The sequence below is a fragment of the Temnothorax americanus genome, unplaced genomic scaffold, assembly GCF_048541705.1.
Source record: "Temnothorax americanus isolate GAGA-0224 unplaced genomic scaffold, ASM4854170v1 Scaffold77, whole genome shotgun sequence".
Classification (NCBI taxonomy): domain Eukaryota; kingdom Metazoa; phylum Arthropoda; class Insecta; order Hymenoptera; family Formicidae; genus Temnothorax; species Temnothorax americanus.
The window spans coordinates 227,066-241,911 of NW_027509800.1; the positions used below are offsets into that span (position 1 = coordinate 227,066).

At 43.1% G+C, this 14,846-nt stretch overlaps 2 protein-coding genes across 3 annotated transcripts in view; one reads left to right on the plus strand and one right to left on the minus strand.

Annotated features, from left to right (window-relative positions):
• LOC143906849 (unconventional myosin-Ie) overlaps window positions 1-14,846 on the minus strand; it is a 29,706-nt gene that overhangs the window by 10,488 nt on the left and 4,372 nt on the right. For both annotated transcript variants that reach the window (XM_077423151.1, XM_077423150.1), the window contains exons 2-10: window positions 13,169-13,294; window positions 12,926-13,015; window positions 12,761-12,855; window positions 12,438-12,615; window positions 12,153-12,315; window positions 11,936-12,043; window positions 11,663-11,791; window positions 11,199-11,395; window positions 10,684-10,851 (exon numbers count right to left, since the gene is read on the minus strand). In XM_077423151.1, coding sequence (XP_077279277.1) covers window positions 10,684-10,851; window positions 11,199-11,395; window positions 11,663-11,791; window positions 11,936-12,043; window positions 12,153-12,315; window positions 12,438-12,615; window positions 12,761-12,855; window positions 12,926-13,015; window positions 13,169-13,294 — 1,254 coding nt within the window. The remainder of the gene's footprint in view (window positions 1-10,683; window positions 10,852-11,198; window positions 11,396-11,662; window positions 11,792-11,935; window positions 12,044-12,152; window positions 12,316-12,437; window positions 12,616-12,760; window positions 12,856-12,925; window positions 13,016-13,168; window positions 13,295-14,846) is intronic.
• LOC143906861 (uncharacterized) lies at window positions 298-11,908 on the plus strand. Its single transcript, XM_077423184.1, has 3 exons — window positions 298-585; window positions 7,637-7,846; window positions 8,993-11,908. The coding sequence occupies exons 2-3, from the start codon at window positions 7,638-7,640 to the stop codon at window positions 9,699-9,701; spliced, it is 918 nt and encodes a 305-aa protein (XP_077279310.1). The 5' UTR covers window positions 298-585; window position 7,637; the 3' UTR covers window positions 9,702-11,908.

A 14,846-nucleotide genomic window follows, 5' to 3' on the forward strand; every position in this document is an offset into this window, starting at 1 on the left:
TCGTATAAAAGTACGCATTTGAAGTGCAAGTAACGTGACAATGTGAAATTAATTTTTCTGAGATATAAGCAAAGACTTCCCCCGAACTGATTCTACATAGTTGAAATTGACCTTGTTATGCGAGAGTACGTTTGACAGGTGCGTTTCCGCCGAGCCACGTGCGCCGCGAAACGGATTTAAACGCCGCTGACGAGAAATACGCGCGACCAATCGAGAACCCCGAAGTGCGAGGAGTGGTGGAAGCCGCACGTGGGAAGAACTAGAGAGAAAGAGAGACAGCGATCGCTTCACTTAGCTATTTCATTACCTTCACCCGATCCTTGGCTGCAGTGCACACGGAGCCGCGATCACGTTTTGTTCCTCTCGCCGCGAATGGTACCGATCGGCGCGGATTCTCGCGCGCACGCGGACGAATGGACCGCGCGTTACATAATAAAAGTACCACCAAGTGATCCATTTGCTGAAGAAGAATAATAACGATCGCGGATTTCTGCGGAGGGAAAAGGCGACAATCGACGATCGTCCAAGGCGCTGGGTCCAAGAAGATTGCACGTTCGTTGCTTCGTGAGTCTCATTGTCGGTCAGGTACGTTCAGAATGCGCTTTTTTAATACACACGGCACTCGTTTATGCGTCAACAGTCGGTTGATATTAATTTCCATTATTGTTGTTAACTAAGTTATCATTGTCTTCAATGAAACACCTCTTAGTTCTAATATGTAAGCATATTATTCTCCCGACTGCTGCCAACCTTCGGTTGGCGAAGACAAGGGAGTATGCGTTTTACCAATAACAGTCCGGTAACAGCTAGTCTCTCGCGCGATTTGCTACGGTCGAACGAGACAGTTTCTACGATTTACGTCCGTCTCGCGGATTTTGCGACGACGGCGACGGTCACAGTGATCAATTTAAATGGCGTGACGAGAACAAGCGAAGAAGATTCGTCATGTACAATCACGTTCGGACGTGAAATGGTGGCATTCAGATTTTATCGTTGCGGTTATCCCCATACCGCTATTACGAGATAAAACCTCGCTCCGCGTAAAGTCAGAGGACTTAAATCTCGTTTCACGTGTGGCGTGACAGGTGATCTGTAAAGGCATAGTTCCGAACTGCGTTGAAGACGCAAATCGTCGGCGAGATGCAAGTTATGCGACCTATTCGTCATCTTTAAAATACGACATACCTTATTGTGTATTAAACCTTGCTACTATTGCAGCAAGAGTGTCGTAGGACACTTTGCGCAACATTTCGTGAAAAATTGCAATAAAAAGAAGAAGAAAAATAATGAAATGTTGAAAACGAGTCTGCGCCTATGCAAACTGCGTCGTCGTGATATCAAGCATCACGCAAGTCGATATTCATTTATAGATACTTCGCAACTCTGCTAGTTCGCGTTAGATTAAACCGCTCGCTGTCCGCCAATAATCTTTAATGAAACTTAATTGCTCCGCGTTGTGAAATGCCGTCGCGACTGCAGCTCGAACAAAGAACAGAGAGCCACAGAGTTGTAATCAAACGAGCCTCATAAACGTTTCTTTAAACGTTCGCGAAGTGCGTTTACCACTCTTAATCATTATTTACAAATTTGATTAGCGTTAGAGAAATGACGAAAGGGTGGGGAATAATTGGAGCGCGAAGTATATACAAAGTCGCTTCGTCTTCGGTGCTGTGATTGATCGCGCGCGCTTGTGATGATCGTTTTGTAAATTTCCCTCTCCGATGGAAAAGTTTCGTTTTCTTTCGTCTTCCGCGTAAGGTGCGCGGGGGAAAAGAAGCGTACAAGGTGACTGTGATTCGCGCGCGAATGAGCGAGCGAAAAAGCGAGGGTTACGTAAAGGACCAATTAAGTCCCGCGCAGCTGCTCGTTTTCGTGTCCGCTGCGGGACAATCGTGATCGATCTATCAATAATGCGCGCGGCCCCGCGATGACTCGCGCGTTTTCAGGCGGGAGATCATTTCCTGCGCGGCGAACGGAAGGAGAAAAGGCGCGGCGCTCTAGTTGCGCGGTTTTTTCCCTTTTTTTGCCAGTGAACGGCACGTAACACTTTTATTTTAGCAAAACGCAGCAACCGACATTCGCGGACAGGCGCCACGCCGAATAACGATGGTCGTCACTCGTCAATTATCGCTTTCCGCGTCCTACGTTCCGAGTCTATACTATTTCTGTTCGTCATTGTGAAATTCTCCCCCCGTTAGGATTTCGTAATTCGTAATGCGCGCACAAGAGGAGCGAAGAAAAGAAAGAATGACGACGTTGCCGTTCAAGCTCTTTCAAAGAGGACTAAAGTAATCGATCTAACAATAAAGTTTATACGCTCGAAAGTCGTTGAAATGATTTAAGGATACACTTAGACAATATCCCGGGGAGGGGGAGAGGGGCGGTTCCCCTCCGGGCCTTGACCACGCTCTCACTTTCGTTCTGGTGTGAATTTAATTGCACCTCCGCCTTCCTCGCCCGAGCCGATCGACGATCGGCGAGCGATAACGCGCCCCGCGAGTATTTACGTAAGAACCAGCAAGTGCCCGTAAGTATGGCGTGGGAGTCGACCAGTTCGCATGCAACCGGGCAACGTTTCCTCGACTTTCTAAGTTCCGATAGCGCGATACCCCTCGTTGACCATCGCCGTTGTCTGTTATGCGTGATTTAACACGGCGCGGGCGCGCGGCGATATGTTTGAGGATCATGGCACTGATCAGCGTTTTGCTGAGCGGTTTTCCAATAATCTCGAATCGATCGTTTTCCAGGAATCCCCGCGTCGTGAAAAATATCTCTCGAGATTTGAAACGGCATTTATCCCTTACGACGTGAAAGAAAGCGAGTAGGAAGAAAGAAACTTTCGATCGTACGTTGATCCCATTGCTGCCCGCGCGCACGATTGCGAATACTAATTAATATAGGCTAAGTGAAATCGGCTAGCACGCCGCACGCGTCATCGATTTCGCCCTCTTACAACTCAATTCCTTTATTTACGAGCGGGCTCCTTCGTTTTATCGTAGACGTAATATATATCGTGATATTGCAACGCCATAAATTTTTCATCGCGAGCAGAACAATATAAAGGTTAATTAAAAACTTGCCAGTGTAATATCCAATACGCGAGTTACTAGTTTCAATAATGAGAAATCTAATACGCATAATTACTTTCATAAATATCTATAACGGGATACATATTATACTCTAATGATATATATCATAATGAACATACACATATTACATATACGCTGCAGCGTTTTTATACTTTCCAAGCATACAAATATATTCCCTCTCAGACATTCGTCTATTTCTTCATATGGAGAGACGCTGCTTCCTATATATTTCTCTTTAGATACTTTCTGCGCGGACGTAACTGTATCGGCGACTATTTATGAATCCCTGTTTGCATTCGAATTATTCGTTCCGGTCTCGTATGCGCGGAGCGCGGAGTCTGCGACAATAAATTCTCCTCGTCCTACTTCGCCGCCGTTTCGTCTTCATACATTCGCGAGATCTACATACGGTAGTACTTATGTAGATCTATGCGACGCGACTCATAGATCGTCCGTCTAGACCGACATGACGCAAGACCGGCCTATATGCTTTTTATCGATATGACGAAAAATCGGCTGTCGCGTGTCGCGTCGTTCTATATGCGAGCTCATTTTAACTTTGTGCTGCACCTTTGCCGCGACATTGTTCCGAATGGGAGAATTTTACATGACGTTCAAATTCAAGCGCAGCCGCGATTGACGGATGGTCTTTCGCGTTTTAGCCATACAGACATTCATTAATTAGAACTTAGAAACTCCACAATGGTCGATGAATAACAAATCTGCCTTGTTCTATTTCAACGGGCTCGCCCACGATTTGCGATAGAACGGCGTAGATGATCCATCATTCTACTCGCGTGATATATTTTACGCTCAATATCATAGCTCTTCAATTCGAACTCAGCAGAATTTTTACGCATAAAGAGGATTTATTTTCCCGTTAAAGTTCGAAACTTGTCGAATCTCTTCGATTGCCGCTCATTAAAAATTGTTCAAGACGATATACTTTCCCGAATTTGAATATCTCAAAGTGATCAGAAGCGTTTGGAATAAAAGTCATCAAACTCCGCTCGCCATTTCCTGTTCTTTCAAACTTCCTGGCGGAAATTTCGAAGACGTTCTTCTTACCGATTACGATTAAGGGGAAACCGCGCGTTTTCGATTATTCTCCGACCGTAATGAAAGACTCGATCGAGTCTGTGACTTTCTCGAAAATTAAGCATATTTACTTGGACTTTCTGCGCCTTCGCGAGATGTATAGGAAGTGAAAATGATAAGCGTTCACGCACAGGACGCAATTAAACGAGCGAGATGTACACGAGTCGTCCCGCGGTTTCCTGGATAAAAATTTATCGGTAAACTCGAATACGGAAATATCTATAAAATTTCGACGATGGAAAAATTTTCCACTCTAACTTTACGAATTACGTTTTACGATATCGCTAAGTTAACTAACTAGCCAGTAAACTTAACGATATCGTATCATTCAGCGGCAAGTAGCACCGTCGCGTGAATTGCACGCGTACAAAATACTCCGCGACGATGACGTCTACGTGAAATGTCAGGGTGCGCGATTCGGTAAGTATCACCGGCGGCGTGCGGCGTGCGGCGTGCGGCGCGGCGCCCCGGCTGGTGAGAACCGTCGGCGGGTCGGCGTCGCTCGACAGGTCGGCCGGCTCCCCACGTGGAGGAGTCGCACGCTCCGCTTCATCGAGCGTCGGCCGAGCGCCGAGCACGTTCACCAGGGCAACGATTGCACTTGCACTTTTTAAGAGAACCTGTTCGCCATGCCGATGCCGGAGAGCCACACCCACGGTGCCGCGACGTGAATCGGCGAAACGGCGGCGTATAGATCTCGCTCGAGAGAGAGCGCGCGCGTTTGGTCCGGGGTCCGGGAAAGAAGAAGGGACTTGCCCGTTATATCGCGTTATATCGTACTTCTGCCGCAGCTGGGCGAACGGTAACGCCGGACGAGATTACCGGACGTCGCGTCGCGCCAACTCCTGTTGTCCGGTATATACCTACATATCGTGCCCCCGCTTATTCGCTTGTGTAAATAATTCGTTTATCGCGCGAATACATCTGTTTCGCGAAACCGGTTTGATAACATCCCTCCGTATTCTCTCGGTTACACTTTACTCGGCTCCTTGTTCTTTGCCGTAGTCTGGGATATGTAGCTTTCTCGATGTAGGCCGCTATCGCGATCGAATTACTCAACGTTATTACAGTAATGCGTAGATCGTTGCTTCTTGAATTTATATCGGAGATTTGTCTTACTTTCAAGATATTTTATTTCTGCCTTTAAAGTACCTTTCACTGATTGTAAAACGCGCGTACGTGCTCTAGGAAGTATTCGGTTTCAGAAATCCTTGGAGATTTTCCAGCTGCCCGGAGAAACGATTAGCCAGCACGATTAGCACCTCAGTTAAATTACTTTCATAATCGGTTGTAATATCATTCTGCACCACATACTACTTTTCTTAATCGACTCACCATCATTATCGCTCGACTGATAATTATTTCTGGTTCAATTTCTGATAAAAAATGATAAAGTGTTATATATACATATGTATATATGTCTTATTAAATTTCTAATAGGAGGCGAGATATAGAAAAGCCTATAAGAATAGGGGAGAAAGTAGTGAACAAAACCGAAAAAATTTCCAACGATTTGCTGCGGGAATGGAAAAAAGGTTGTAATTATTCGGTCGGCACGGATACTTTCACGGTCGGAAGAAAAAAAAGATACAATTTTATTCGCTCTTTAGGAACGTTGTTTTTGCTACGATCGCGAATTGTCGAGCGCTAGAATTGATTATCGACGATTAGATTCGGAAACTGTCTTTCGTGCTTGAATAAAATCTCCGTGTCCGCGCAAATACGTCGAAGTTTCGACAGTCGTCCTATTTGGTCCGAGATGTATCGTTTCTTTGATTATTTTTCTAATAACGCTAGTAGAATGGAAAGTAGGATTTCGTTCAGATAAAACAAGAATTTTAATATCAGAGTTCAATTTTTGGTGCTGTAAATGTGTGAGAAGGGGATTCGATTAAACGTCGTATTATATACTAATTCTTAGCATAAGAATCATTGTCCACGTGCATTTGATATTTGGTATCTGATATATAATCCTTGAGATATAAAATAGTGACGCATGCGAAAACAATGGCTCGTAGCTCACCTCGACGTACCTCGCAAAATGTGAAACTTGATGAAAGCGAGAGAAATTCATAGCAAATTGACTGCAATGGGAAACGCTCCAAAATTAATAATTATTATAATTAAGCTAAGTAACCGGAAAGAAGAAGGACCTGACAGTTGCGTAAGCATGTTGTGAAATAAGCTCTTTGCCCCGCGCCATTCAACCTTGCATCTCGCACCTCGATTGTGTGCAAGGTGAGTGTATTATCTGGGGAAATAATCCCTGCTCGATCCCGTTCAATTATTGCACCATCGGAGAGGAGAGCTGGATGCTTATTGGAACGTATCGTCGTGCCCGGCGAGGCAATTATCATTCCGCGGCTAAACTGGCGTAAAATTTATATAGGAACGGCGAGATGACTTCATCCAACGTCAAACGCTGGATTCGTTTCCAGCTCATCGTTCACCGACGCTACACAAAGCGCGTTAGAGTTAGAGACAATACCCGCCAGTTTCGTATCCGACAAATCGCCGGGCAGATACGTATCGATCCGGCCCGGAATCGAGAGTCGTTTATTATACGCGCAAAGTCGGGAGATCGGAAAACTATCGGGAACGCGCGAACTATCAAGCGGCAAAAGTGTAACGAGTCGAGTTATTCGGCTTGATTCGCCACTTCTCTATTCGCGCTCTCTTCTAAGGAATTTATGTCTCGCGCTGTTCCCGGCATAGCCGGGTCTAGGAAATGTACCGAGAAAATTGTGCCTGTGTCGATTTCAAGGCACAATTGATGTCTTTGAATGCATTCTCGAATACGCGCGCGTACCTTACGTAAGGAAAACAAGAGAAATTGTATCATTTTGTTCGGCGGGACCGCTCGCGCGAGTAAAACTTTCACCACGTTTATCGCTAACGTGCTCGTTACACGGCGTGGTCGAGCACGTCGAGCACACCGTCCCGTTATTTCGTCGTACTTCCTGCCCGCCACGGTTTTTCGGCGGTAAGAAAACGCCCAGTGTACATACATAAAATTGCCCGAGCCGAATATCTCGACCGTCGAAAAAAGAAATAATACCATACGCGCCAGGCGCAACTGGCGCGGGCGTGATTACGTTATATAGGTATAATCCTGTCGCTATTTCACACAACGGCTAATCACACGTTATTAATTTCCGGCCTGGCGATTTCAATTGGAGACACATATATACATTGTGTCTTACGTAAGCGAGTTGACAAATCGCGGCAGGCAGCCGCAATGCAACGTTTTCTTCAATTTCTCTTTGTTGCGACTGATGCGAACGCAGTTTATAAACAATCCTGATTTGAAACAGGAAGACAAATACCGCGAAAAGGGGAAAGAAAACTCTCGACGAAATTATCGTCCGAGTACATACGATATATATTATACATAGGACAAAACTATACAGGATAGGATTTTTCTTATACAGAGAAAACAATCTTTGCAGGATGTCGCGGAGAGTTAACGTCTGCGCCACAGTGCTGCTCGTCCTGTTCGAGCTGACCGCGTCGGCCATGGTCCTGCCGAGGCCACCCTCGTCGCCTAATCACATCCACCAGGATCGGGAACTGTCCGCGCGTAAATCTCTCGAGGGCAAGTCTCTGCACGGCATTACGCGAAACACCAACGTGGAGAGACCCGATACCGAGGACTACAGGTATCGATTTGCCAACGTTCGTCTACGTCATTTTTTTTTTTTCATATCGCCGACCGGTATCGATATTATATTCCACGACCGTCGCACCGCGCACGCTGCACCGGCAATTCACTTTCGTTTCGCGTTTAGAATTGCGAACTCGTTCGAACTGATCGATTATGTCCGTCAATTGTTATCGCCCGATCGATCTTTAATCGAAGTCTGGTCTTGAAATAGTATAATAAGACATTATCGAGGATCACTCGGATATAAGTTGATCGTAAATTTAATTTAACGTATAATGCAGAATTTTATTGAGCTTTAAGCCTTTTTTTTATATTAATGCATTTCGCTGAATATTAACGGATGGACAACGATGGCAGCGTTATTCCACTCTACTTTAACTCCTTTTCGGGAAACTCTCTCAACTGACTCACCCGCGATTACGAAACGATACTTTGGTCCCGCGATTCTAAATCGCTCGAACAAAAGAGGAAAATCCTAACTGAAACGCCGTTCTTTCCCACCGGCGCGGCGCGGCGGAAAGCGGCCCAATTAGCGCGAATGAAAAGCCGCCTTCGTTGCGGCGCACGAGAAACGTGAGAAACTCGGTCGGGTAATTGCTCCCGTGTAATTCCAACGATGGCAGATTTACGTGACCACAATTCGTATCTTCGGCACCGATATACGCCGCGCGCCGGGCGCAACCGGTAATTTTGAAAGTAAAATAGTAAGCGCGATTATAAGGCTCGACAAACCGATTGTCTCCCGATTCTCCTCTCTCCGTGCGCCCCGCGCCCGTGCGGCACTGCGGCCGCGATCGCTGCGCGGTTTAATAATCGCGAATATCCGCGAGTTTGGGCAGAATGGCATTTCTGAACAATGACACCTGCAATCGTGATCGGATTAACCTCGTAATGCTGTGAAAATAAAAAAAGGCAATCTTCCTGCGCTCGCCGCTCGCTCAATGCCTACCGCTAATATCCGATTAGCTTCGTCGTTATGCTGTTTCTATCTGCTACTCATACCGTATATTTACGGTTGATTATCCGACGTCTCAAAGCTCCATCCGTTCGATATCAATCTTCGGCGCTCGTTTCGTATTAGCGAAAAGCTATAATCTACATGAAATTAAGTGAAATTGAATTTCCTCTCTCTTCGTCGCAGGCTCTTCGAGATCGAGCTGCAGAGCTCGGACGAGATGGACGCCGCGAATTTGCAGGGTCTGATGCGCACGATGCTGAAAGAGGAACAGCGAACGCCGACGAACGACGACTATCCGAATCCCGAAGTGATCCCGCACTCGATCCTCGGTGTACGAGACGTGGGCCTGAGTCCGAATTATCGTCTGGACACCTTCGACGACGACAAACGCGCATCGTTGAACCCACCGAAGCTGCCGAGCCTCGACGAGAAGCTGTACTACCTGAAGAGCGGCCGGCCCAAGGTCTACGTGAACGTGCGAGGACACAGCGGGTCCTTCCGCAAGGATAGCATCGCCCCGCCGTCCACGGCGACCCCGAGCGAAGGCGCGGTAGGATACCTCAGGGTCACTCGACCCTTCGACAGGCAGACCGACTGGAAGACGCGGGACAAGAAGATTCGACCGCCCAAGAAATTCGATCGTCGCGTCGACGGTATCGTTCTGAGCAACGAGGAGATCGGCAAAATGAACGATCAAGCAACGTCTTACGGCGCGGACGAACAGTCGACCACGGAGAATTCCATGGTCACGTCTAGCGAACTACCTAAACAGATACCTGCGCCGCCTAGCAAAGTCCATGGACGCAGTCTGATGGCGCAGACCACGCCTGTGCAGAGGTACGCGCTTAGGAGGACAGATATTCTGCCGGGATACGGCTTCATCGAAGAATAAAATCAAATATCTGTATGAAAAGGTAAACAATTTTAACTTCTCCGAAAAGCATATTTAATCGCGAGCCTCAAGATTTAATGCTCGTTTGAAAGTACAAAAAAAGATTGATTTGACGACATATTTCGAAACAAAATATTACATAATAATCATTAACATTGATTACATACATTCCTTCTATCAAATTATTAATTACTGTTTGTATTACTTATCGCAAACGTTACATGGATAATTATTGACCAAAGTTTTTCCATATTTTGTAAGCGTCATGAAATTTCAGACAATTCGTTGAGGAGTTAACTGTGATTGCACGAACAATATATTACTTCATCTTTGTGAAGTGAACATCGCTTCATAATTTTCAGAATTTTCAGAATTCGATGTAATTAATAGAATTCTAGTTCTTCTCCAAAGATATGTTTAAAGATACATTTCAAAATTTCGAAAAGCAAAAAAATTTTTGACGATTAAATATAAAAGATAGAATTCCAAAATATATAAAGTGTCAACTTTCATTGTACAAAAATTAATCAACTTTTTTATTTTAGTTAGGATCAATATCCAATAGGAGAAAATAAGCTAGAACTCAGTCAATCATACCGAAATTCTGAAAATAAAATGTTATTTTTATAGAAGTAGTCATTATGTCTCTCGGAGAAAATGTTGCAACGTTAAATTTTCTCCGCGTATTAGTCTTGAACTTAATTTATGCCGAATATAACGACCCACGATATAAATATATAAATATTGTTATTTATACAGATTAATATATGCTTGTAATATATATATAGTCAACTAATATAGAATTAAAGAGAATATATAGTAATATATTAACTTGCTCTAGTAATAAATCAGCGCGCAAGCCAGTAAAATATTTTTATTACTCACGTTCTCTGACAATTTGCTGTTCATCCAAGATATGAACAAACCCCGAGACCAATTTAACGTGAATTACAAAGAGAGTAATATTAATGAAGAGGCTTACCTGCTCCGCCTTCAATGTGAGTTCAATGAAAATCTGCTGTAATTTCTCATTCACGAAATTTATGCAGAATTGCTCGAAACCGTTTTTATCAAATATCTCGAAGCCATATATGTCCAAAATTCCGATCTCGTATCCATCCGTGTTTGTCTCCATGGCTGAATTAACTTTCTGTAAAATTGTCAACAACTCGGTAACGGAAGAAGTAAGCGCCTTTTAAAAATCATGCGATAATTTTTGGTTAAAAGATTACGTTGATCTAATTAAAATAGATATTTTTTAATACCAAATAAGAGCAATTTATTCCCTTTTGCGAGTAAAGATTAAAGAGATTAGACTAGTAATTATTTTCTATGAAAACCAAAATTATAATGCTTGTCGTTCAATTAACTTTTCGTATTATTGTAATTATATGAAAATGTGTACACTCTTATCTCTGACAAGTGAAATTTATATGTAATTTTAAACTCAATCATTTTGGATAAGCTTCAAAACTTTGGATGAATGCTCTACCACACCTTAACCAAATAATCGAAAAGCCTAGCGTAGATGTCCTTTGCCAAAGCGTCTCTCGCGTAAAGCGCCTGTTCCACATTCAACGTCACGTCCACGCTTTCGGATTGATTTCCCCATTTCGATTCGAATTCTCGAGAAATCAATTTGTAAGACAGATGCTCTGCCGAAATTCCAAAAAGATAGGCTGGAAACTCGAGAACTAAAAATAAAACATATTCATACTAAGAAAAAATTGTCTAAGCAGAAAATGTAAATAATAATACGAACACGCGCAGAAATTGTATTAAAATTTATTTTACTATCAATCGATCAGTAGCGTTTATACATATATACGATAAGCGGATGAGATATAGATAAAGAGATAAATACGTTTTGTGCGATTTATATATATAACAAAATTATACCGACAACAGATAAGTTATATAACCAATCGTATTTTTATTTCTTTACTAGTAGAATAACTTACATTGTTTATCGGCAATCTGCGAATAATTGCCTTTTTCGACAAACTGTATATTTCCCACGTGAAGAATTCCAGCTACCAATCTGAATATATTCGTCACTTCTGCATCTTTTATTCCCATAACACTCAACGCTGTAGACATAAAACAATACATAATTATTAAATTAGCGTGGTCTATTAATAGTTAGGAAAGAAGATACGAGAATGTACTATAATAATTACGGAACATTATAATTGCACAAAAATTAATTAACACCGCAAAATACAATTATGTACCTTTGAGAGTTTCCTGAAAATCCCGCGCATCATTTGTGCCGTCCACCTTATAATTACCGCCGTAACTCAGATATCGATAATAATTGAGATCCGTTAATCCAAATTCCGCTATAAAATTGAAATTCTTTTTTTATTATTTGTCTAAACGTTTCTAAACTATCCTAAATTACTTTTTATTTGTCAACGATACTTTTATCTCTCAATATCATCCACTCACTTTTCATTTCTTGATTGGCGCCCGTCGTCAGCTGATAAAATATATGAAAATTCCGCTCGCCGGGATTGTGGCAAGTCACTCTTGATTTTTCCAGAAGAAAATTCGAAATTTTGCCACCGTTCGGCTGACCGCCCGATCCGAATTGCATCTCAACGTATTTTCCCTGAAAATTTAAAAAGACTTTTTGTTTCCTCCAAACAATAACTGCTTTGTTGATTGTAATGCAATTATAACATCGTGGTGAAAACTAATGGATTAATTCGAGCACAACTTGCTGAGACGTACGAATCTGCTGCTGTTGTTGTTTCTCACTGTCTTCGCGTTGCCGAAAGCTTCCAAGAGTGGATTTGATTCCAAGATCACGTCCTTTACTTTCTGTACCTTCTTGCCTCCACCGCTCACCCTCGCTACATAAGACATTATGTATTTCGCCGCAACCGTTTTTCCAGCGCCCGATTCACCACTGCGAAATAAATGTTGATAAATGACAAGTACATATTTTCGATAAATATATTAAATAAAAATTGTGTAAAATATACATCAAATATAAATACATCATTCTAAAATTCTTTCCCACGTAAGATTATCTTAATGCAAGTATCGTTTACCTAATAATGACGCAATGACTTTCGTTGTCGATCAGCATATTTCTGTACATCTCGTCCGCCAGTCCATAGATGTGCGGTGGATTCTCGTACGGTGCCTAAAATGACACACGAGACCTTTTCAATGTCTTTTCCAACGAGAAAAATAGCATTTTCGCCGGCCCTTACCGCGCCTTGATATATCTCGACTTCCTTCTCTCCGAAGTATGGCATCTGCTTGAAAGGATTAACCGATACCAATACGGGTCCGATGCACGTCTGATGACATTTTAAGGAACATTTCACGAATTATTTGCCACAGTTAATTAAGCTATCGCGATACACTGCTTCCCAGAAATTATGTATTTCCTCCCCTCCCCTCACGCGGAGACATATTTAATATCTGTTCTAATATTAAGCAAAAAAGGATACAAATATGTAATCGTCCATGTATCTCTTTCTGATGTTCTCGATGATGGCGTCCTCGTTGATCTTCGGCAAGAGGACCATATCGTCCACTCCGGAAATTTTGACATTTTGACTCTGCCAGTGGTACACCTGAGGATGAAGAAATAAATTGATTTCGATTAGCGAGAACGCGTTTTTGATTTCGCGTCGTCGCGAATTTATTGAAATTACGAACGCGGCGACGCGACGCACGAGAACGAGAAATCGGCGGACGTCGCGCATTGCGAATCCAATTACAATTTCTGTGTCGCGAGTATCAGAAGTGCTTATTCGCTCCGACGTTTCACGGATCGCCGATTCATCGATCGTTTCCGCTCCTCTTTCAGCGAGGGTTCAGTCCAGCGCTCTTACCGTGCCCTTTTAACGCAACGGCTTATAATAGATGCTATACTTGGACATTAACTGCATTATTTATATATAGCGATTTTTTAACCGAGTTGACTTATCAAAGTCCGACTTGGTCTATGTCGCAAGAGACGCGTTCTAACATTTTATCCCGTAGGTATAATAATCGTTCAAGTATCCTACATTATTTACCTTATTGGATCAGTGTAGCAATGCAGAGCTATAATAGAAATGTTGACATAAACTTTTGCTTTCCGACGTTTCCAATACTAACGAAAGATTTCATATTTCATATTGAAATACATTTTTCTCTCTCTGTTTCTCTCTGTTTCATATTTCTTTAGTTGACAACGGTTTGTATTTAAAAGTAAAAAAAATCCATGCGTATTGAGTAAGAATCGGTCGTAAAGAAGCCAACGCATAAAAAGAATGCCGCGAATGGCAGTCCGGCGTGTGAAACGAGCATGTGGTATATAGCATTGGAGAACGCGAGAGAAATCGTAGTCGGCGCATATGGATACTTCCGGTCGAGCGATTCTCTTTCAACGAATTCCGTATAATCGCGAGTATCGAGTATAGCGCAAGGTGCAAGGTGTCGCGCGAGGCAAGGCCTCTTCCGTAGACGCTCTAGCAGGGCATCATCTTAATTGCATTTTAAACGATCGTTTGACATAATCCATCGTCGAAGCCAATTAACGGATTATTACAAACTACAAAGGATTCTAAGCGTAAACGATTAAGTTTTTGGAACTATCATTTTTAACTCTATATAGAAACGCACAAATAAATATACGTATATACGTATATATAAGCTGCAAGCTGCTTGTAAAGCAATTTTTTTCCTCCTCCTCCAATAGAATCCACGTCACTATCGATCGCGCCATATGTCGCCGTCGTTAACATCTTGGTCCAATTAGTATTAGCGGACTGCGGAGCAACTCGCCCATATGTGACATGCAAACAGTAGCCTCGCAAATGGACTACAATCGAGAAAGTTAGAAAAAGAGAAAGAGGGAAGAAGGAGACGAGATTTCGTCAGTCCGTATATAGAAAGCGACGAGAATGGCGTTTGCTCAGGCCTCAGCTGACAATGACTGACAATGACTGACAATGCCCAACGAGAGATGAATGGTCACGCTTCCAACTTCCGCTTCTCGTCGTCCTTATTTCGACGACAGGCAGACAGACAGGAATTTCGTAGAAAATGGAAATGAGTAACAATCTTGCCATCAAGCTGTTCGATCGACGCGGCCCGTTATGGGGTCAGTTAATTAATTATGACTGATGGGGCTACTGA